The sequence below is a fragment of the Peromyscus californicus genome, unplaced genomic scaffold (assembly GCF_007827085.1).
Source record: "Peromyscus californicus insignis strain IS unplaced genomic scaffold, ASM782708v3 Scaffold_21__1_contigs__length_65335640, whole genome shotgun sequence".
In the NCBI taxonomy this organism is placed as follows: Eukaryota; Metazoa; Chordata; class Mammalia; order Rodentia; family Cricetidae; genus Peromyscus; species Peromyscus californicus.
In genome coordinates this window covers 61225756-61247748 of record NW_026294514.1, presented here as the reverse complement: position 1 = coordinate 61247748, position 21993 = coordinate 61225756, and the positions used below count along the sequence as shown (strand labels likewise).

The following is a 21993-nucleotide window of genomic DNA, read 5'->3' as shown; positions in this document are numbered from 1 at the left end:
TAACATGAAGCGATTGTGGGAGTTTTTGTCTTTTCATATCGTCTCCAAATCTTGATATTATCTACCTTCTAAAGTCTGTTGACTTTTCTGGGTAAAACATCCCACACAGCACTCACCTCAGTTCTCACTGCTTGCCTTCATGGGCATGTCCATCATTCCCATGTCTTCTTTAGTGAGCTATGTATTCACATGCTGTAGCCAAGACAGGAGTGTCTAGTGATGAGCTCCTTTGAACTCCCTGAGGATTGGGCATACGAATGCTTAGCGTTTTTATATGTTCTGTGTATTTCTCCCCTGATGGCTTTTCATCTTTTCCCATTTGGAATTTTTCCTTTGGAGTAATCAAATCAAAGAAATTTATTTTTGATAACATTTGTACTTCAGCTTTTTAATTTTTTACCAGTCAAACATGTACACACATTTTCTCTATGCTCTGGTTAAAGCATTTGATTCCTCCACTGTTGACAACTTTATTTTACTTTCTGGCAAGAGATTTTTAAGATATAGTGTAAAGGGTACATGTTATATGTCTTCTCAAAGGACAGCTTTAGTGCTATTTACTGTTAGTTCCATTATTTGGCCTCTAAACTGAAATGCTTATTTATTGTATTTAATTTTCTGAATTCCTTGCATCTGCTGCTCAGTTATCTTCTTGTCCCACTGACTGGCTTACCCACTCGTGATCAGAACCTATCCTGATTAAGACGATTCATAGTAAGTTAGTGTCTGGGAGACATGTTCCCAAGTGGGTACTTTCATTCTTCTAAATTTCCTTGTTGGGCTCCAAAATACCCTTTCCTCCTTAAAATTTAAAATGGTTTTATTGGATTCTAAAAAACAACCAGCCAACCAACCAAACAAACAAAGAAAAAAATCCCAGCATACCACTAAGGCTCTGTTAATATCATATGAAATATATTTTTGTCTAATTTGAGAAACATTAGCAGGGTTTTTCTATTCATTATATATCATTCTATTCAGAATTAGTCTGATTTTTTTACTGCTTCAGATCTTATTTTATATCTGTTGTAATAAAAAGCACATATCTTTTTATTGCAATTTGTTCCTAGGTATTTTATTGGCTTGGGAGAAATTATGGTACAAACGGTCGATTTTCCTTTTCTAATATGAAGTGGTCATCGATGAAGTACAGCTTTGCTTTGAGCACTTTGTGTATCTTGTGTATTGCCACATTCCTAATCTTTGATTAATTTTTAAAAAGATATTAGGCATATAGTGGCAGAAGAAAAGTCTCCTCTTCTGAAATCTATAGCGCTGATTTCCTTTTGCTAGAACACACACCTCTAAAACATTGTGGAATAATGGTGTTGGTTCAGATCATTTAAATTGTGATGCAATCACTTTCAAGTAAAAATGTCTTGATAAATACAAGCATAACATTCTTGGTGAGTGCATTGTACCTAATCTTTGGTGTCTTATCTCAGTGTACAGATTGGTTAGGGGTGGGATGTTCTTTGCTATCTATTGTTCTGACCACCTACAAGGTCCAGCAGACCTTGTAACTGGGACATATTTTCTCATAAATTGACATATCTTTATGAGAGGAAATGACTTTTTAGACAAAGTGAAGTACTTGTCTTTCTACAAGGTCAGAGGACTACAGATATTTAGTTGTATCAAGATGAGGAATGGGGTGGCAGAGACGACCTGGGTGCCGTTCCTTGAAACCACACAGCTGCTCAGCATCAGTAACTCAAGTCCTAGAAGATCTGGTGCCCTTCTTCTAGCCTCTAAGGGCAATAGGCATACAAGTAGTGCACAGAGATACAGGTAGGCAAAACACCCATACATGTAAATAAAATTGGAAACCATGAAGCGAGGCTTTCTGCTTTGGGGATAGTCAAGCAAGGGAGTTGCAGATGGCAAGATCTTAGGAGGGTGAGTCAGCTCAAAGGTCTTTCCTCCCTCTCCTTTCCTCCCCTTTCCTCCCCTTTCCTTCCCTTTCCTCCCCTTTCCTCCCCTTCCCTCCCTTTCCCTCCCCATTAATAAAGTGCCAAGCACTCCCCAGGCCGTGCCTGCACCCTGCCCTCTTTTCCAGGGTGGGACCTGGAACTCTGAACAGCAGTGATGTTAGTGGCTCATTGCACCACTCCTGTGTTTATAGATATAAAAGCTATATATGATTTTATATCTGTGGACCTGCAAAACATAAGTGCCTTGAGCCATAGTTTTACAGATAAGTATTTTTTTTATGTCTATGATTTTATGTATCTGTTGAGGAGCTACACAAGGGAAAGGTCTTCTATATGTAAGGTTATTGATAGATAAGTAGGAAGCAAGGCAACTTCACTATGTAGTGTTCAGATCTCAAAGCTAGCCCTTTAACTAAGACCAGGGGCATAGTATCAGTAAAAGGTAAATTTTCACTGAATGACATCTAGATGTATGTATCTCTTCATCCCATTTCAGGTGAGAAGGTTATCTCTTGGAAAACTACACAGGTTTCATATTACTAGAGAACAAGATTTCTAGCCTGGATCCTATGTCTAATAAGGAGGAAACACTGCCTAGTCGTGTGTGTGCATGTGCGTGTGCATGTGCGTGTGTGTGTGTGTGTGTGTGTGTGTATGTATGTATGTGGTGTGTATATTTGTATGTGCATGTATGTGTGGTGGTGTGTGTGTGTTTTTGTATATGTGTGGTGTGTGTGTGTGTGGTGTGCATGTGTGGTGTGTGTATATTTGTGTGTGCATGTGTGTATGTGGTGTGCATGTGTGGTGTATTTGTCTGTATGTATTTGTGTGTACATGTGTGTGTTGTTGGTGTGTGTATGCATGCGTGTGTGTAAAGAATGGAAGTCAACATCAAATGTCTTCCTCTATTGCACTACATCTTATTTTCTTGAGTCACAGTCTCACTGAACCTGTAGCTCACTGGTTAATCTAGACTGGCTGGCTAGGGAGCCTCAGGACTCTTCCTGTCTCTGCCTCCCCAGCACTGGGATTACAGGTCTGTGCTGTGGTGCTTGGATGCTGCCTCCTTCGAGGTTTGGGTACTGGAACCCTGGCTAGGGGTGGCTGTGAGAAGATGAAGACAGGACAGACACACATACAACAAGGCTGATGTCACATGAGGTTCTCTGTCTCTTAGCTGTCCCATATAGATAATGGTTTTCCCAACTTACTGTGGGCCAATTGGTCTCAGGCCATGCTCATGTGAAAATACACATTCACTAGGGACATCACTCACTCAGGGCTTCCTCCCATCCCTACACTTGGATTTTTATGTAGATGTTGGGGTCCAAACTCAGGATCTAACATTGCATAGACTGTTTATGTAACTTGATGAATTGAATGGAGTATATTGTTATGTGGTTACAATTATACAGATCTGTACTAAAACATTAGCATGACTGTTAGTTTAATTACTAACTTGATACAACCGAGAATCACCTGGATTATCTACCTTGGGTTGGCCTATGGGCATGTCTATGGGGGATTGTCTTGGCTGCCAGAATTGATGGGAAGAGATCCAATCTGAAAGTGAGCAGCACCATTCCCTGGTTTGGGTCCCTGGGCTGTATAGAAGTAGAGAAAGCTCCCTGAGCACTAAGCACATATGCATCCATTTTTCTCTGCCTTTGATTGGGATCTGACTGGCTGCCTCCCGCCCCTGCTGTCTGACTTCCCTGTGATGATGGACTGGAACCTGGACTCACGAGTGGCAGCGAGTCCTTCTCGCTAAGCTTCTTTTTGCCAGTGTATTTTATCACGGCAGCAGAGATAAAACTGGGGCAGTTAATTAATTTGATTTTCCCATTCTTATGTTCTGGATCCAGATTTTTCATGTCTCTAATTGTTCTGTATGTCCTCCGGCATCTGGAGGTCCTGGGTCCTTTGTCCATGGCCAGTAGATATCAGAAGGATCTGGAATGATGAGTACCTGAGAAGGGATCTCCTCTACATGGCTAACTTTTCCAGATAGCACTCAGGTCCTGCCCTAAAAGTGTCCCCTGCAAACCTTCAGACTTCTTCCCTACTCCAAATGCCAGGTGTCCTTCACTTGCTTTGGGGTGGGGTGGTGTAGGGGCATCTGCTCACTATCCACAGAGACTGGTTCCATCCCAGGGTCCATCCCTTTGTTCCACTGGTATGTGCCTCATACCAGAGTTGTTTGTTCTTCAGAAATCCTGGGTGAAAGCTGACCTTTCCCGTACACTCAGGCAGAGTGTGGTGAGACCTGTAATACCTCCAAGGCACAATTGGGCCTCCTGGGCAGCAATTCTTCAGGGTTCAAACTTAGAGTAATAGTCATACCAGACTCCCTTTTCTAATGCCAAGTACGGAAACACTCCTCACATGCCCACATCTGCAAACCCCTGTGTCTCTATGTACGCATGTACACACACACACACACACACACACACACACACACACACACACACACAGTCACATGCACAGAGCAGTCTAAGAAATAGCTGAGTCAAATCTCGTGAGTCAAAGCTTGTAAGGCACCCTTCTAGTGATACTATGCTGTGACAGCTCTTCGATTTCCTCTCCTGCCCTCCTCCTGCCTTCAACCATGTCCCTTTGGGCCTTCTGGGAACAGAAACAGGACTTCCTTCTTCCAGCACCCAGATGAGCCTGCTGATTTTTGAGCAGGATTCTGCTTAGAAGGACCCAGGCCATGGGCCTCTCAGGAAGGTGTGTGTGTGTGTGTGTGTGTGTGTGTGTGTGTGTGTGTGTGTGTGTGTGTGGTGTGTGTGTGGTGTATCAGCATAAAGAATCCGAGGTTACAGTTCCTCTTACTTCTCCCAACTTTCTTAAAGCCTTTCTTTCTCCAGAGTGCTTGCTGTTGTGGAAAGAACCTTGCTCAGCTTCTCAGGAAGGATAGAACTGCAGTGTGCTTCCTTTGTGAATCTCTGGGGAGGGATTTCTCACTGCTGTGTAGGCAGAGCCAGGATGTGGGCACCCTTGAGTCGTCTCCTTTCATTCTGGACAAAAAGAACCTTGAGGATGCCTCTCCCCAGCTTGGACTCAGTGGAATCTTTGTATGCCTTAAACAAAGATCTTTCATCATGGTTGTGTTCCTGCGACCAGCCTTGCCCTTAGGATGGCCCTTTTAATCTGCTTTCCTGAGCCCCATCACACTAGGGTGCCAAGGTTAAGGCAAGCTCTGGCAAGCCAGAGTATGCATGTGCGTGACAAGGTCTTGGTGAGTGAGTTCTGTGAAGCAAAGAACACCCTCTGTCAGGACAGCCTGCTTTCCACATCCATCACTCCCTGGTCCGCCCTCAGCAGAGTGCTGCTCAGGCAGAACATGCCCCTCCCTCCTCAGTGGTGGTTGGGAAAGCCGGAGTTCAGGGGCTGAATTGCTTCACTGGCTGATGGTGGTTGACTGAAAGCAGACTACCGGATTTCTGATTCTTCCCCAGGGGCCCTCATCACGTGCTACCTAGAAGCACACTTCTCTAACCTTAATATCTTAAAGGCAAGTAACAGATTATGTGTTGTGAGAGTATAATACAGAATTTGGAATAGACGGGTCTTTGTCCTGACTTCCTGTCCAGAGTTTCACAGATGCCTGTAGTTTCCTGAGGGAGGGAGGGCAAAGCTGTATTGGTTCATTATTTGTAACAAGCTGGTTTTTTTTTTTAAGCTTATGTTAAAGGGAGACTTATGTAAAGTTTCTAAGGAGGGGAGTTTTGAGGTTAGAGGGACGGACCAAGAAAGGGGCTGAAGGTTGGGCTGATTACTGGTCAACAATAATGCAATCAACCCCGTGTGTTGCATAATGAAAGCCATGTTAAAGCACAGAGGGAGTGGGTGTGGAGTGGGTTTGGGGAGCTGCCAGGTTGCTGAAGGGAACTTCCCTGCCCCCACACCCTTGCACTTCTCCATCTGTGTCTTGCTGCACTGTTGCTGACACCTACTGTCATGGCCTTTAGCTGAGTAATGTCAGTTCTATGAGCAGCCCTAAGAGAGTGTACAGAGCCAAGGGAAGGAGCCTCTGGCCTATAGCAGTACAGGAGCTGTGGGTGTCTGAAATGGGAGACAGCCTTGTGGGACAGAGCCCTTCACTTGAGGACTTTGTCAACTCCGCTAAGTGCTGGAGTTGAGTCATACATACCAGCTGGGAGGGAGGACCCCCTCCTCCCTCAGTCTGGTAACACAAGTGCTTTGTGAATGAGAGTACACATAACGGTTGGTTTTTCCTTTATACACGTGTCCAAGAGTCAGTGACGAGCTCCTCAAAAGGGAGCTGGTTCTGTGCTTGCTCTTCCTTGAGTGAATTTTTACGACATGAATGAAAATGAAGTGCACAGATAAAATGGATAGGCAGCCCCAAAGCTAGTCCACTCTCCCACAAACACGTACCGAGAGCCTCCTGTATACCAGACACTGATCTGGATGCTGCAGATGCAATAGAAAGTGAAAGGAGTGTTGATCGGCCCTGCCCGGTGCTCACTCCTGGTAGTCGAAGAGATACAATCAACGCACAGTAGGTGAGGTAATGATGGCAAAGAAGGGAAGGAGCTCCAGAGTGACAGGCTGGGCTGTTTGACCATGGGCTTACCAGGGAAGGTATCACAGATGGGACACTAGCAGAGCCTCAAGGAAAGGGGATGATCAGAGCTGACCTCTTGGTTATTATGCATATCGTCTAGGGGGAGTGTCTTAGTGAGGGCTTTTATTGCTGTGAAGAGGCACCATGACCATGGCAGCTTTTATAAGGGAAAACATTTAATTGGGGCTGGCTTACAGTTCAGAGGATCGGTCCATGATCGTCACAGCTCGAAGCATGGTGGCACACAGGCAGACATGGTGCTGGAGAAGGAGCTGAGAGTTCTACATCTGAATTGGCAGGCAGCAGGGAGAGAGAGAGACACTGGGCCATACTTGAGCATCTGAAACTTCAAAGCCAACCCCCAGTGACACACTTCCTCCAACAAGGTGGTTCTAATCCTTTTAAGTAGTGCCATTCCCTATTAGCCTACAGGGTCATTTTCATTTAAATCACCACAAGGAGGGTTAGAAAATGCACACCTCTGGTCACATCTGACCTGAGCTCTGTTGTTACTGGAACATGCTCATCATATTTGTTTGTAGATTTCACTCTCCAGGGCTCTGTCATTGAGATCAATGGCATGCATCAATAAGAAAGGCTTGGGCCGTTAACCGGAATGTTTATCTACCCTTAATGTCAAACGAAGGGTTTCAAAATGCAGTCTAGGAGTCCTGTGGCTTTTTGAGGCCATTTTAGGACATGTGAAAGGCCACACTGTTCTCACAGCGGCACCAGAACGGTGATTTGCTTTTCCCAAGCGCATCTTCTCCTAAGGGTACTGTAGAATTTTCTGGAAGCTGCAGGGCATGCAACATTGCAATAGAACAAATGAAGAAGGAAATTAGGGATTCCAGCTGCTGCCCAGGAGGCCAGCCATTAAATGGACTTGAGAAAACATCAAGCAAGGCCAGTCTTCGGCAGATTTCTGCCCCTGACTGATGTATGTTAGCAAAATGGGTTGATTCTTATTTGTATAAGTTAACTAGGAGGTGTTTGGTTGTGTGTGTCTGGGAATGTCAACTTTAATTTCTGAAGTAGCCCCCTTGACTCCATTAACCCACCGAACATCGTGAAGAGCGTGACGTAGAGGGTTCTGAAGGCCTTTGGCAGTTGTCTCCCAGGTTGGCTCACTGTGGCACTTACTTTATTTGAGGTGCCAACTGATGCTAGAGTTGCAAATAAAATCCTCTTGAGTTATTTTTTATAAATTTGTTTTGAGATCCTATTTATTTTAATTGTATGTATGTGTATGGGCGTTTGCCCGTATGCAGATCTGTGCACCACGAGCATGCCCTGCCCACAGAGGTCGGAAGAAGGTATCCGAGCCCTGGAGCTGGATTTACAGACAGGTTTTAGCTGCCGTGAGGGAGCTAGGAATCAAACTTGGGTCCTCTAGAAGGGCAGTTGTTGCTCCTCACTGCTGAGCCTTATCTTCTGGGCCCCTCCTGGTTTTGAGGGAAACATGTACCCCAGGCTGTCCTCAAACTCACTATGTAGCTGAGGATGACCTTGAACTTCCGATCCTTCTGCCTCCACCTCCCTGGTGCAAGGATTACTGACTGGGCAAGCATTCTACTGTATGAATTTCATTCCTGGCCCTCAATTCAGTTTTGTTTTGTTTTTAAGATTTATTTCTTTTTATGTGCATTGGTGTTTTGCCTGCATGTATGTCTGTGTGATGGTGCCAGATCCTCTGAACTGTAGTTACAGACAGTTGTGAGCTGCTATGTGGGTGCTAGGAATTGAATCTGGGTCCTCTGGAAGAGCAGTCAGTGCTCCTAATCATTGAGCCATCTCTCCAGCTCACCCCTCAGTTAAGTTTTTACATTAAACTTATCCTCATTTTCTGCCATTTGTTTACCGTGAAGGAATTCTAAGTCCCATAGTTTGTGAACAGTTGGGTTAGAAGTAGCTAATTTTAGTTTTCTTTCAAAAGCTACAAAGGTCACTAGAAATATCCTCTGCTTAGGCAGCACCCTCAGTTTCTTGCAGGTAGATGGCAGGCCAAACTGCTTCTGAGCTTTGTACAGTGTAAGAAGATGGGTGGGGGTTAAGGCCTAACTTGTGTCTCCCCCAAAATACAGTGAGGTCAATGCCCAGAAGCTCCCAAGTTGACCTTGTTCGCACAGTCTTTACAGCTGGAGCTAGTGAAGAAGAGGTCCTCAGGATGGGTCCCACTTTAGTAAGACTGGAATCCTTCTAAAGATAGGGCCATATGGACCCAAAGACACACAGGAGAAGATGAAGATAAAGAATTTGGAGGAGGACAGGGCTCTGTGTTGCTCTGAACATTGAATATGTCTATTGGTGAAATTATTAAGGTGACTCCACATAGTTAAAAGGGAGGTTTATTTTGTGGGGTAACTTACAAGTGAAGGGACAGGTAACAGGGTCTGGGAAAGGTGTGGTGCAGTCCAGCGGTGTTCTCTGGAGAACTCTGCTTGGTCTACCTCCAGTGTCCAGGGTCCAGGAACCAAGAGAGCTGGGGCATCCGGATCTCGGGTCTTCAGGGTCCTCTCTTGGCCCTGCCTTGTAGGCGTGACAGTTACTGAAGCCTCAATGGGGGTTGGAACCTCCAGACCAAAGCTGGAATGGCTACCCACTACATATGTCCTCTGTTAAGTTAGTGCTTCCTCCCTGTTGTGAACAAGGCTGGCAAAAAAGTGTCAAGGCATTGAGAGAGGGAGCCATTCCTCCACCGACCTCACAAGGTGCAGTCTGCTGGGGCCCCCAGACCCCTCCAGATTGTCCTTAAATAGTAGCAAAGATCTACTGGAGAGGGAGAGGTTCATTGGTGGAGATAAAGAAACCTAGAATCTCCAAGGAAGGCTGATAAGCTGGGGAAAGTGAGCCATGTGCTGTATGGTTAAATATTAATTTCTCTTTCTTTGTAGTAGAGGGTATGATTCAGAGCAAGAGAGAGGAGGGCGGGGAGTATTCAAATCACCGTGTGTGTTAGAGGGAGTAGCTCAGAGCCCTGTGGCTTCAGGAGTGTTCACTGCTGTTGCTTTAACTTCCTCTAGGATGGCTTGCCTTCTTCCTGCTGCTCAGAGAGTTCCTGCAGGGTTTCTCTTCTTAGTGCTTTGGGGCTCGGTTCTAGGTGACAAGCTGCTCGTGGTCCCCCAGGATGGAAGCCACTGGCTTAGCATGAAGGAGATAGTGGAGAATCTCAGTCAAAGGGGACATGATGTCACAGTGCTAGTGCCAGAAGTCAACTTGCTTTTGGGAGAATCCAAATACTACAAGAGGAAAACCTTCCCAGTGTCCTATGACCTTGAAGAGCTGCAGACGCGTTTCCGCATCTTTGGAAACAACCACTTTGCTCCCCGTTCACAGCTGATGGCTCCTTTAAGAGAATACAGGAACAACATGGTTATCATCGACCTGTGCTTTTTCAGCTGCCAGAGCCTCCTGAAGGACTCTGCCACCCTCAGCTTCCTCAGGGAGAGCAAGTTTGATGCTCTGTTCACAGACCCAGCCATGCCCTGTGGTGTGATCCTGGCTGAGTATCTGAACCTGCCCTCTGTCTACCTCTTCAGAGGTTTCCCATGCTCTCTGGAGCACATGCATGGACAAAGTCCTAGCCCCGTGTCCTATGTTCCCAGATTCTACACCCAATTCTCAGACCACATGACATTCCCCCAACGGGTGGCCAACTTCATTGTTAACGTCTTAGAGAACTACTTATTTTACTGTCTGTATGCAAAGTATGAAGTCCTCGCCTCAGAACTCCTCAAGAGAGACGTGTCCCTACCGATCTTACACCAAAACTCTCTGTGGCTGCTACGGTATGACTTTGTGTTCGAATTCCCCCGGCCAGTCATGCCTAACATGATCTTCATTGGAGGAACTAACTGCAAGAAGAAGGGAGAAGAACTGTCTCAGGTGGGTGGACGCATGTCTTCTGTTTGTATCTCTCCACAGACAGGTACGGTTCTTGTCGGCCGCCCCTCTTCTGCATTTGACATCAGCTGCCTCTCACTGGAAAGGTGGTCACATGACATGGTGGTAGGCAAGGGAGTGCCAGGCTCAGAGTAGCAAGATGTGTGTCCTTGAGGCTGGATGAACACAGAGTCCTTGCTTGGCATCAGGAGAAAATATGCTTGGTTCAGTGATCTGGTGACAGTCTCAGAACCTTTGAATGAGCCTTAGAAAGGTTTAGTCCACAGAGGTGAAAATTTGACTCAGGGGACAGATCCAGATCAAAACCCTTTCAACCAGCTCTGTCCCATGCTTAGTTCGTGGGCGCTAAGTCAGAGGTCAGCCAACAAAGGTCAGAGGTTATAGCTCCCAAAGTCTTCCTTTCACATGGTCCAGAGCTAAGTAATAAGCATGGTCAGTATAGTTTTAAAGGGATATTGACAACTGTGGAAGAACGTGTGGCAGGATGTATGTGGCTTCCAAAATCTGGTCATTTGCCCTCTGACCTTTATCAGAAGGAAGTGGTAGTCAGAACAAGCATCTCTTTATGATTCAGGGCATGCAACTACTTTGGAAAACAATAATGTGAGTTTTTAATTCAAAACAGCTGAAGGGCATCAGGCCACTCCTGTCTTTTATCTAGGATTTTCATCAGAGAGAAACCCTCGAGCAGACCCCAAAAGCATTTTGATACTTTCCCACCTGCTGTGATGAGAATGCTTGGAGCCAGGTAGACTAGTGGTTGCAAAGTGCTGTAAGCATTGTAAATATCTGATCTGGGCCTTGGGATGTAGCTAAATGGGAGCACAATTGTGTTTACCTAGCATGTGCCCCAGGGTCCAATTCCATCACAGTAAAAAGACAAGCAAAGGAAACAAAGGTGTAGGGAGAGAAAGAGGAAGGAAGGGAGGGAGGGAGGGAGGGAAGAAGGAAGGGAGGGAAGGAGGAAGGGAGGGAGGGAGGGAGGGAAGGAGGGAGGGAGGGAGGGAGGGAGGGAAGGAGGGAGGGAGGGAAGGAGGGAGGGAGGGAGGGAGGAAGGGAGGAAGGGAGGGAGGGAGGGAAGGAGGGAGGGAAGGAGGGAAGGAGGGAGGGAGGAAGGGAGGGAGGGAGGGAGGAAGGGAGGGAGGGAGGAAGGGAGGAAGGGAGGAAGGCAGGGAGGGAGGGAGGGAGGGAGGAAAGAAGAGCTACCTCTGTGCTTTTGTTTGTTTAAAAGAAGGCCCCATGGGGCCACATGGGGTCACATGGGGCCACAAACCTGCAATCTGAGCACTCAGGACACAGAAAGCTGAGGTGGGGGGGTGATGAACTCAAGGACAGCCTGGGAGGGAGAGAAAAAAGAAATGGGAGAATGAGGGAGAGGGTAAAAGACAAAAGGGAGGGGGAGAGGGGAGCAGAGAAGGAGAGAAGGGAGGGAAGGAGAGAGAGGGGGAAGGAGATGGGGAAATGGAGATGTGGGGAAGGATCGAGAGGGTATATCACAGAAAATAAAATAAAGCCTTGAGTTTTTAAAAACCCACTCATTCTGCACCCGCACCAAAATGCTGACTCATTCCACCTATGCACTTTTAAAGCAGGTCATTCAACCCAGTGTCTACAATGCCTGTAATTTGTGGCTTATTTCCTTGGAGATTACAAAACACTTTGGCTTCGATTTTCTGTTAATCAGTTATAAATGCTGGAGTGAGTCCAGGCTCCCACTCATTATTCAGCATCACTGTCCAAATAGCTAGAAATTTAGCTAATAACTGAGGTAATACTGGATCAGATGTATGACTTCAAGTTTGTAAAAATGTTGTACATATCGTTTTAATCTTTCTCTTTTAAGTGAGTTACAAAAAAGTCAAAAAAAAAAAAACCCAAAATAAACAAAAAACCAAAACAAGGAAACCAAAAAACTCTCAGATATAATTTGTACACCGTATAGACTCACTCATTTAATGTTTACAGTTTAATGATTTTTGCCCTGGTTTTCTCTCTGTTACTGTGATAAAGCACACTGACCAATAGCAGCTTAAGTGAGGAAAAGATTTCTTTGGCTTACATTTCTAAGTCATGGTCCCTCATTGAGGGGAGTCGGGATAAGAACTCAAGCAGGAGCCCTGGGGGAAGTCGCTTGCTGGCTCATGCAGGCTCATAGTTTTGTATACAGCTGAGGCCCACCTGCCCAGGGAATAGTACCGCTCACGGTGAGCAGGGCACCCCTACATCAACTAAGGATCAAGAAAACCTCCCACAGACCAGTCTGACCTAGGCAACCCCTCAATCGAGACTCCCTTCTCAGGTGACCGTAGGGTGTGTCAAGTTGACAGTTAGAGCGAACTAGGACAGTTTGTGTATAGCTTTATGTTCACAGATTCGTCATTTTACGGCAGCCATTCCCAAAGACAGCCCTTCAGCCTGACCTTTACCCCCTGTCTCCATGGACTTGCCTATTTGGAAATTTCAAATAGAATTTGTGGTCTTTTGTGTCACCTTTCCTTGTATGTTTTTAAAGTTCATCCACCTTGTAGCCTGTATCAGTACTTCACTTTTCTGGCTGAATAATAGTGTGGGTATGACTATCTCACATTTTATCAGTTTACCGACATTTGAGTTTCTACAATTTGAATAGTTTCCATTATTAAGAAAAGTGCTGTTATAAACACTTTGGTACAAATCTTTGAATGCATTTTTGGTTCTTTTGAATATATGTTCAGGAATGGAATTGCTAGGCTATATAATAATTTTACGTTTAAATTATTGAGATTGTTTTCCCACAGCTGCTTCACCATTTTGTATTCCCACCACTAATGAAAGGAAGGTTCCAGCTTCTCAGCATCTTTGCCACTCTTGCTTTTTCCCACTTAAAATCTGTGGCCATCATAGTGGGTCTGAACGCTATCTCAGAGTTTTTGCTTTCTTCCATAGGGCTCAATGGTCACCACGCTTTCAACTGCTTCTTGGCCATTTCCGTGTCTTGTTTGGAGGAGGGGGACATCAAGGCCACATTGCACATCTCTAAATGTTTCTGCAGTTGTGGTTGAGTTGTAACGTGTGCATGCTACGTATTAATCGCTTACCAGATTATTTTTCTTCGTAGTTTCCTTTTTTATGTGTGTACGTGTGTAAGAGATGTGTATGTGTGTGCATGTGGTTCTGTGTATGTGGGTGTAGGCCCAATGGTGACCATGTGGGGGTCAGAGTGCATGTGGGTATAGACCCAACGGTGCCCATGTGGAGGTCAGAGTGCATGTGGGTAAAGACCCAACGGTGCCCATGTGGAGGTCAGAGTGCATGTGGGTGTAGGTCCAATGGTGACCACGTGGGGATCAGAGTGTGTGTGTGTGTAGGCCCAATGGTGCCCATGTGGAGGTCAGAGGTCATCCTTTCCTCTTTGTTCCAGCAGGATCTCCTGTTGGTCACTGCTGCAGATGCCAGGCTAGATGGCCCACGAGCCCTTTGGATTCTTTTGTCTCTGTCTCCCATCTCCCTGTAGGTGTGCCCAGGTTCCAGATGCATGCGTCCACATCTGGTTTGTATGTGGCTTCTAGGGATCTGAACTCCAGTCCTCAGGCTTGCTCCTGTAAGCACTCTACCTTGTGAGCCATTGCCCCAAGCTTTCTTTCACATCCCTAACGCTGCCATCTTAACAACATCAAAGGTTCTGTTTCGTGAATGTGGGATGTTCTTTGGTGTGTTTGGGTCCTCTTGAAGAGTTTTCAACACTCTTTAGTACTTCTTATTTAAGGCTCGCGCTTTAATCTGTGACGGAAATATTTTATTTATGAGCATTTGTGCATGTGTCTGTGTGGAGGTGTATGTATGTGTGGGTGGGTGCCAGCAGAAGCCAGAAGAGGGTGTAAGATCCCCTGGAGCCGAAGTAGCAGTCAATTTTGAGCCGCCTGACAGAGTTGCCAGGCACCAAAGTCTGGTCCTCTGAAGAGCAGCCAGTGCTCTTCAGTGCGGAGCCATCTCTCCAGCCCCTGAAATTTCAGTTCTTGGTGTAATTTTAAATGGGGTTATTTCACTTTAATTTTGAATTGCATATTACTAGTGTACAGAAATATAATCCATTTTTGGATATTGGTTATATACCCTGTAACCTGGCTGGATTTATTTATTGCCAAAGTTTGTAGTGGATTTCTTAGGATTTTCTAAATAGAAGATCATGCCAGCTACAAATAGAGATCTATATTTCTTCCTTTCCAGCCCTGGAGGATATTAATTAATTAATTTATTTATTTATTTATTTATTTGTCTGTCTATCTATCTATCTATCCATCCATCCATCTATCCTCCTCTATCTATTTTTGCTGCTTAATTGCCTAGTTAGAGTGTATGAGGAAGGAAGACGTCCTTTCTTTGTTCCCAGTCTTGGAGGGAAAACATTTCACACTTTACCCTTACATGTTATAACTAGAGATTTTGGGTAGATTCTCAGATTAAAACATTGTGACAGTTTCCAACTGTCACTAATTTGTTTCATAATTCTTACTATACAGGGGCTGCTGGTTTTGTCAAATGCATTTCTTGTGTCTGTTAAGATCAAAATGTGGCTTCTTCTTTGTTCTGTGACACAGTATAATACGGCAGTCGATCTTAAGCCAGCTACATTTTTGGGGGACATGACTACTTACCCTATCGTAACTTTTCCTGTGCGCTTACTAGATTCAGCTTGACATTATTTTGCTGAGGATTTATGTGCATATATTCAGGAAAGACATTGGAAGGTTCATACATTTTCAAAGTAAGTATCTAGTGTAGCGTAAGGGCGCACACACTATGGACGTGCATGTGGACATCAGAGGACAACTTGCCGAAATTAATTCTGTCACCGTGTGTGCTCTGGGGTTGAACTCCAGTAGTCAGGCTTGATGGAAAGCACTCATATGCTGAGTTTTACCTCAATAAAACGATTTGATCTTTGTGAGATAGCAGGCTAGCTCTGGCCTTGTAGGGTGAATTGGAAACGTTCTCTCCTCCCCCACTGTTGTGAAGAACTGGAGCTGATTGTGTACATGTAGGATTTCTGATTTCCACATGAAATCAGACCTCCTTTGTAGGGAATTTTAAAAATGACTAACTCCACTTTGTGGTTGTTTCCTGCTGCCCTGAGGAACATGCTGCCTTGTGTTCATGTGCCAAACAATGGCGCTTCACTGTGATTGTCTCATACACATGTATCTTGGACTTTGCTCATATTGACTGCCAACCCTCTGGATCCTCTGCTGTCACGGCCCCTCCCCCACCTCCCACTGGTCCTCTTCACAAACAATTTGTGGTTGCTTTGTTCTAGTACCTCATTTTGGTTTTCCTCAGGCTATACACTTTCCATTTTCCTGGGTAAATGCTTATAGGTGGGATTGCTGAATCCCACGTTTCCCCAGTAAATTACCAAGCTGCTTTCCAAAGCAGTTGCCCCATTTCATAGACCTCACAATATTCTATTTGAGTTTGGATTACTCTGTGTTCTTGCTAACGTGTGCTATTAGCAGACTTTTCTAGTGTGCTAGAAGTTCATCTCAGTGACTGTTTGTGTTTGCCTCTTCTTCTTGGCTGGCAATGATGTGCGCCCTGCACAGCTCTTTCTCTGTTCCTGAGCACATTTCCGGATGGCTGTCTTATCAGAGCTTCTATTCACTTTTATTGTTTTACTTATTTTAAATTGTGACATCTCTTTGTACATTCTAAATACTGTCTTTGTCAGATACATGTTGCCATTTTCTTAATTGTCTTTTTCAATTTTAGAAATGAATATTTTCAAAGAGAAAATGTTTCAGTGTGTGTGTGTGTGAGAGAGAGAGAGAGAGAGACAGACAGACAGACAGACAGAGACAGAGAGACAGAGAGTCCGTGGCGTGGGTACCCCGGAGGCCAGAGGAGGGCATTGCATCCCCTGGAGTTGGAGTAAGGCTGGCTGTGAACCATCTGATGAAGGGTCTGGAAACACAACCCAGTCTTCTACAAAAACAACAAGTGCTGACCCATCTGTACAACCCAACTTAGCTAATGTTTAACTATTTTTTTAACCTTTAGTGTCCCAGGAGGTATTAAAAGGTGTAAATATTTGTTCCTATTCTCTTCTACCTGGTTAATATATGACTAAAGTACCGCTGAGGTAATTTGGTGAAGAAGCCTCTGTAATGGACTAGGTACCCTCGCAGAGCAGGTCTGTTCCCACCCCTCTCCATGGTCATCTGAAAGGTGCTTACTAGACATAGTTCGGGGGCTGGGATGCTTCACCCACAGTAGAGAAGCTCTTTCTAGAGTGCTGTGTCTTCAAGGCTCCCAGGGCCTGGGCCTCCCCATCACAGGCAGTTCTGGATGATCCTGTAGACCGGCCTTCTCTATGCTGCTCTTGCGCGCCCCCTGGTGGATGTCTCCATTCCTGCTTTCACATGGGTCTGTTCCTGGGATGAGGCTGCTTTTAACTCTCCCCTCTGCACAACCGTGGGTTCAGGCTGACCCGACTAGAACCTCCTCCACTCCTTTAAGAACACCGCATGGCTGTGCCACACCTCCTTCTGTAATCTTCTCCATGATGGGGATGAAACTCAGACCCTGGTGTAGTGCACAAGGCTTCGTTACAGGTTGAATTGGGATTGCAAATGGAAGGAAGGAAGGGAGGGAGGGAGGGAAAGAGGGAGGGGGGAGGGAGGGAGGGAGAGGAGGAAGGGAGGGAAGGAGGGAGGGAGGGAGGTTGGGAGGGAGGGGAGGGGAGGGAGGGAGGGAGGGAGGGGAGGAAGGGGTTGAAGACTATGCCCCATGATCTTAAAATGTTACTCATTTAGACAAATTACTTCATGGCACTTAGTCATATATTAACCAGGTAGAAGGAAACAGGAACAAATCTTTATACCTTTAAAAACCCCCTAAGACACAAAAGGTTAAAAATACAGTTAAAAATGAGTCGAGGTCCGAGACCCCTGGCCCTGAAGACTTGGATGTATGTTCTCTGGGCCGCTTCCCCGTAGCTGGCTCCTGAACTTGCTTTTCTCTGACACCTCACAGCCGGTAGTCTCCAGTCTCAGGGATATCCTGTCTTGCTGTCCCCACTCACCACCCGCTTCTTTTTCCTGCCTTCTGGATGCTCCTGAGCTGTTTGGCTTCTTTGTTTTTAGCTGTGGCCAGGACAGGTCTGCAAGCGCTCAACTACCGCTGCCTCTGTGGCTTCACGTCACTCACTCAGTCCTCACTGCTTGCGCAGCCAGAAAGGACCACACTAGAACAGCTGTTCACAGGAGGGTGTCCCCGAGACAGCTCCCCTAGAGATCCTGAGCAGCCCAAGGAGAGGTGTTTGAACCAATTCTAGACTGCCTTGCCTCATCAGCTATTTGAACAGACCAATCACAGTCTTGCCTCCTTAGCACCAATCACAGCAGCTCCTCAGCCAGGCCAAGGGAAGTGCTAGCCAAGGGGCTTGGGTTGAGCCACTGCTTGGGGATCTGGAGTTCACTAACCCTCGTGGAAGCAAATCCTCTGGTACAAACCACCCTGGACGGGCCTGGTGGAAGCTTTGTCTTCAGGAGACAAGGCAATTAGCTGCAGTCTTTGTATGTGGTGTCTCAAGGCATCCACAGTGTGTTGATCTGGCTGGCGCTGGTTTAGGCCTCATCTGCCTGGCTGTTAGACAACAGACATTTTACTCAAGATTGGCAGGTCACCATGGAGATACATCAGCGGCTAAGGAGGGGCATCAGTCTGCCTTATCCCATGGCACTTGCTTGTTTTCTGAAAACGACACATCAGAGAGCATTTTAGCATTAGTTTACCATTAAAACTATAGTGATTTTTAATGGTACCCCAGACAAGGTGGGTTCCCCTTAATCTATCTAAGGCTAATACCACAGGCTGAAAAGGCAGGGCCACAGTGCTTCTTTGGACACTTCAGAAGGAGTGTGGCCCTGCCCACACCTGAGTTGGACTGAAGGCCTCTAGAAAGGTGAGAGGCCAAACACACACTCCAGGCCTCCACATTCTGGGTTCTTCGGTTCTGCAGCCCTAGGAAAAACGTCTCTCAATATTCAGCCTTCTCTTATATTTTTGGTTGTGAGCCTAGGAAAGGCACAAAGCTACAGAGAAACCCTGTCTTGAAAAAACAAAACAAAACAAACAAACTAAAATTCAGCCTTCTATGGATGCTCTGGCTGTCTCCCAAACTCCTGGCATCTCTGCACTTCAGTTGTGGAGAATGTCAAAGTACTGAACTGTAGTTACACACACGTGTGAACCATCTTGTGGATTCTGGGAATTGCACTTGGGTCCTCTGGCAAAACATTCAGTGCTCTTGACCAACGAGCCATCCCTCCTGCCCATCTTCAATGTTTTCAAAGGAAAAACTCCTTCTCCAATGCCCTAGTTCCATTTCCTTTGCTGAGATAACATGTCCCTGCCTCCCCCCACAAAAAAGCAACTTAAGGGAGAAAGAGTTTATTTTAACTAACAAATCCCAAGTCACAGTCCATCATAACGGGGAAGTCAAAGGTGGTGTGAATTTGAAACAGCTAGTCATGTGAGATCCACAGTCAAAAGCAGATGAGTTCATGCATGCTGCTTGCTTGCTTCCTTGCTTGTACTCAGCTGGATCTCTTCACTGTTGTACAGCTCAGGTTACTCTGCCTAGGGAATAGTGCTACCCGCAGTGGGCCGAGTCCTCCAAAATCAGTTAACTAAAGAGAATTCCCACACACACGCCCACAGGGCAACCCAAAATAGATAATCCCCACTTAAGACTCTCTTCCTTGGTGATTCTAGGCGGTGATGTTTTGTTTGTTCTCTAACAAATAAAGCTCGCCTGAAGATCAGAGGGCAGAGCTAGCCACTAGTTAGCCATAGAGACCAGGCAGTGGTGGCACACACCTTTAATCCCAGCACTTGGGAATCTCATGCCTTTGATTCCAGTACTTGGGAGGTGCATGCCTTTAATCCCAGAACTAGGGAGGAGGAAACAGGAAGTGATATGGCTGGGAGAAGAGGGGAATATAAGGTGGGTGGAGTCAGAGCTCAGCCCCTTTCAGGCTGAGGAGTTGGTGAGGTAAGAAGTGGCTGTGGCTTGCTCCCTTGTCTCTCTGATCTTTTAGCATTTACCCCGATATCTGACTCCAGGTTTTTATTATTAAGACCAATTAGAATTTGCACTACAATTCTAGGTTATGTTGGCAGTTGAAGCTGACTACCACAACCGGCAAACCACTCAGTGACTATTACTGTGAGACCTCCTTGTCCAAAGTGTTGATGCTTAAAAGCTCTGTTATTTGGTCTTACGCTGGCACTTCTCATTCAGTTAGCATGTAGGAAGCAGCTGCCCAGATACCTCAGAGACCGTTGGATGTTGTTTGACAGATCTATGTGCCCTGTGTCAAAACCAAATCTTATGGACCTCTCCCATGTTGTGTGCATGTCCCAGCCTGCAGGTCTGACTGTAAGAGCACTAATAGTTTTCCAAGACAATTCCAACGCTGTCTAGTTTGTGACGCTATGTTTAGGCCCTGTTGGCTTCTCTGCAGAAAATTGAAAGCTTGCTTCGTGTTTAGCTCATTTCAATTGCTTCCTTTCATATCTTATACGATCTTCATCTATGAATATGGGGGTGGTAAGGCGGCTTGTGGTGACCATCCCATGTCACCTGGACTTCCAAAGGTCTTTGTGTGAGGCATAAACTGTACTATAAGATGGACTTCCCAGATGTGTGTAGTCACTTCATCCTCTCAGACAGCTGAAAGCTGGCTTTTGTCGAGTCCCTTCTTTTCTGCCCCCTGCACGGCAATGGGCTGGTTTGTGTGGACTTAGGGAAAAGGTTTTTCCCATTTTCAAAGTCTGCCACTGTTGTAGGATCAAGTTATGGCTGAGTCCAGTCCTAACATGCTGCTAACCAACTGTGGAAACCCCAAGCATTGGCTTGAATATTTTGCTCTCAGCCTTCAGAAAGAGCACAGTCCCTGTAAGACTGCTGTCTGGGAAGTGAAAGTGAATGCACAACAGACCCACCTAGGGATGTGGGGGATCACCAACACTGTCCTGGGCTGACAAGGGCCTAAGAGAAACAGGTTAAAGCAGGAAAGGATTGCTTTCACTTGTCGTTTGAGAAGCATCAGTTCTAGCAGGCTGGTTCCATGTTCTCTAGGCCTTTGGCAAGGCAGAAACATCATGACAGAGAGGTGTTCACATCACGACAGCCAGGACACAGAGTGGGACGGTGAGAGGAGAGGTTCAGAGAGAAGAGACAACATTTAAAGGCGTACATCCCGTGCCCTACATCCACATCTCTACCCTGGTTCCTTAAAGGACAGTCAAGTATAAATTTACCCATGGATTAATCCATGGAGAGAGTCAGCGGCCTCTTCATCCACTGACTCAATAGTGCCACCAGGTGGGGGCCAAGCTTTCAGCAATGGGCCTTTTAATGGGACATTTCAAATCAAAACTCTGGGATTCCATCCAGTGATCACACTGGGGTCCAAGGCATCAGACATTATTCAGAGCTCAACGGCAGTTTGTTAGACGTGGCTAACAGGGTGGAAGCAGTGAGATGAAATGGGTTTCCCACAGCCTTTCTCAGGAGTTGGAAGAAAAGAGGTGAACGGGGGTATCTTTAGGAAGAGCAGTGGGTCATGGGAATTGTTCTAGGAAGGAAGTGAGAAGATCAGATTCTTTGAAGAAGAGGCGATGAAAGAGGGCAGTGGTGAAGGGCAGGGTGGATTTATTCTGCAGTGACTAACTTCAGGGCAGTGCCATGCTGTCCAGTGCCAACCCACTTTCTCAGGTGGCCTGGTGCTAAGAGGGTAAAGATGAAGAAACTGTGTAGGAGGAATATGACCCGATGAGGAAGGCTCCCCACCGAGGGCTTCTGGAGAGATGGCCGCAGGACTCCATGTGCCCCATGTGAGGACTCACAAGGCCTCTTTTCTTGCTGTGTGCCCTGCCCTGGGCTGAAGATGCAAAGATGCCAATGTTTTCCACCAAGGGCAGCCACTGGCTGAGCGTTAGGAGATGCAAGGGGGTCACCAGACTGTGGTCCTGGCTCCAGAGGTAAATTCACACTTCAGAGGAAAGGGTTTTTTTCCACCCTGGAAGCCTATACTGTTTCTTATACCAAGGAAGAAGACAAGCACAGTTGCATGGTGGTTTTCAAAAATTCTTTAGTCTGAAACACCCGAGAACACTTCTAAAGGTTTGGCATATTTGAAAAAAGTTATCTGCCTTCCATATGAAGTCTTGCCTGAGTCTACAGGACATGCCTCTGACGAGGCATTAAACTCTAGTTCCTTCAATGTGGTTTTAAGAGTTCCTATTTATCCCTGGGATGAGGTCCTGGTGATGTACACATCCCAGCAAGAAGTCACTATGTCAGGTCTCTGTGGGTGCCTTCGCCCAGCTTATGGTTCAGGCAATGTCCATTCTTTAAGAACTTTGTTCTAATTTCTTCCGTTTCTAATCTTTCCAAAGATCTCTCCCTTTCTTCTAACAGTCTTTGGTGAGATAAAGTATTGAGGTGTAGCTGCATACTGGAGGTTTGCAATTTCCACTGGGAAGACTCAGAGTAAATACAGAAGCCTGCGACCCCCA

General features: G+C 45.9%; 1 protein-coding gene across 2 annotated transcripts in view; it reads left to right on the top strand.

Annotated features, from left to right (window-relative positions):
* LOC128117924 (UDP-glucuronosyltransferase 1-6) overlaps nt 1-21993 on the top strand; it is a 74388-nt gene that overhangs the window by 5655 nt on the left and 46740 nt on the right. The window contains exons 1-2 of one of the 2 annotated variants that reach the window (XM_052750480.1): nt 5319-5451; nt 9552-10413. The exons of the other annotated variant lie outside the window; for it this stretch is intronic. Coding sequence (XP_052606440.1) covers nt 9553-10413 — 861 coding nt within the window. The 5' untranslated portion in view covers nt 5319-5451; nt 9552. Of the gene's footprint in view, nt 1-5318; nt 5452-9551; nt 10414-21993 lie in introns of those variants that run through there. 2 annotated transcript variants of the gene reach the window in all.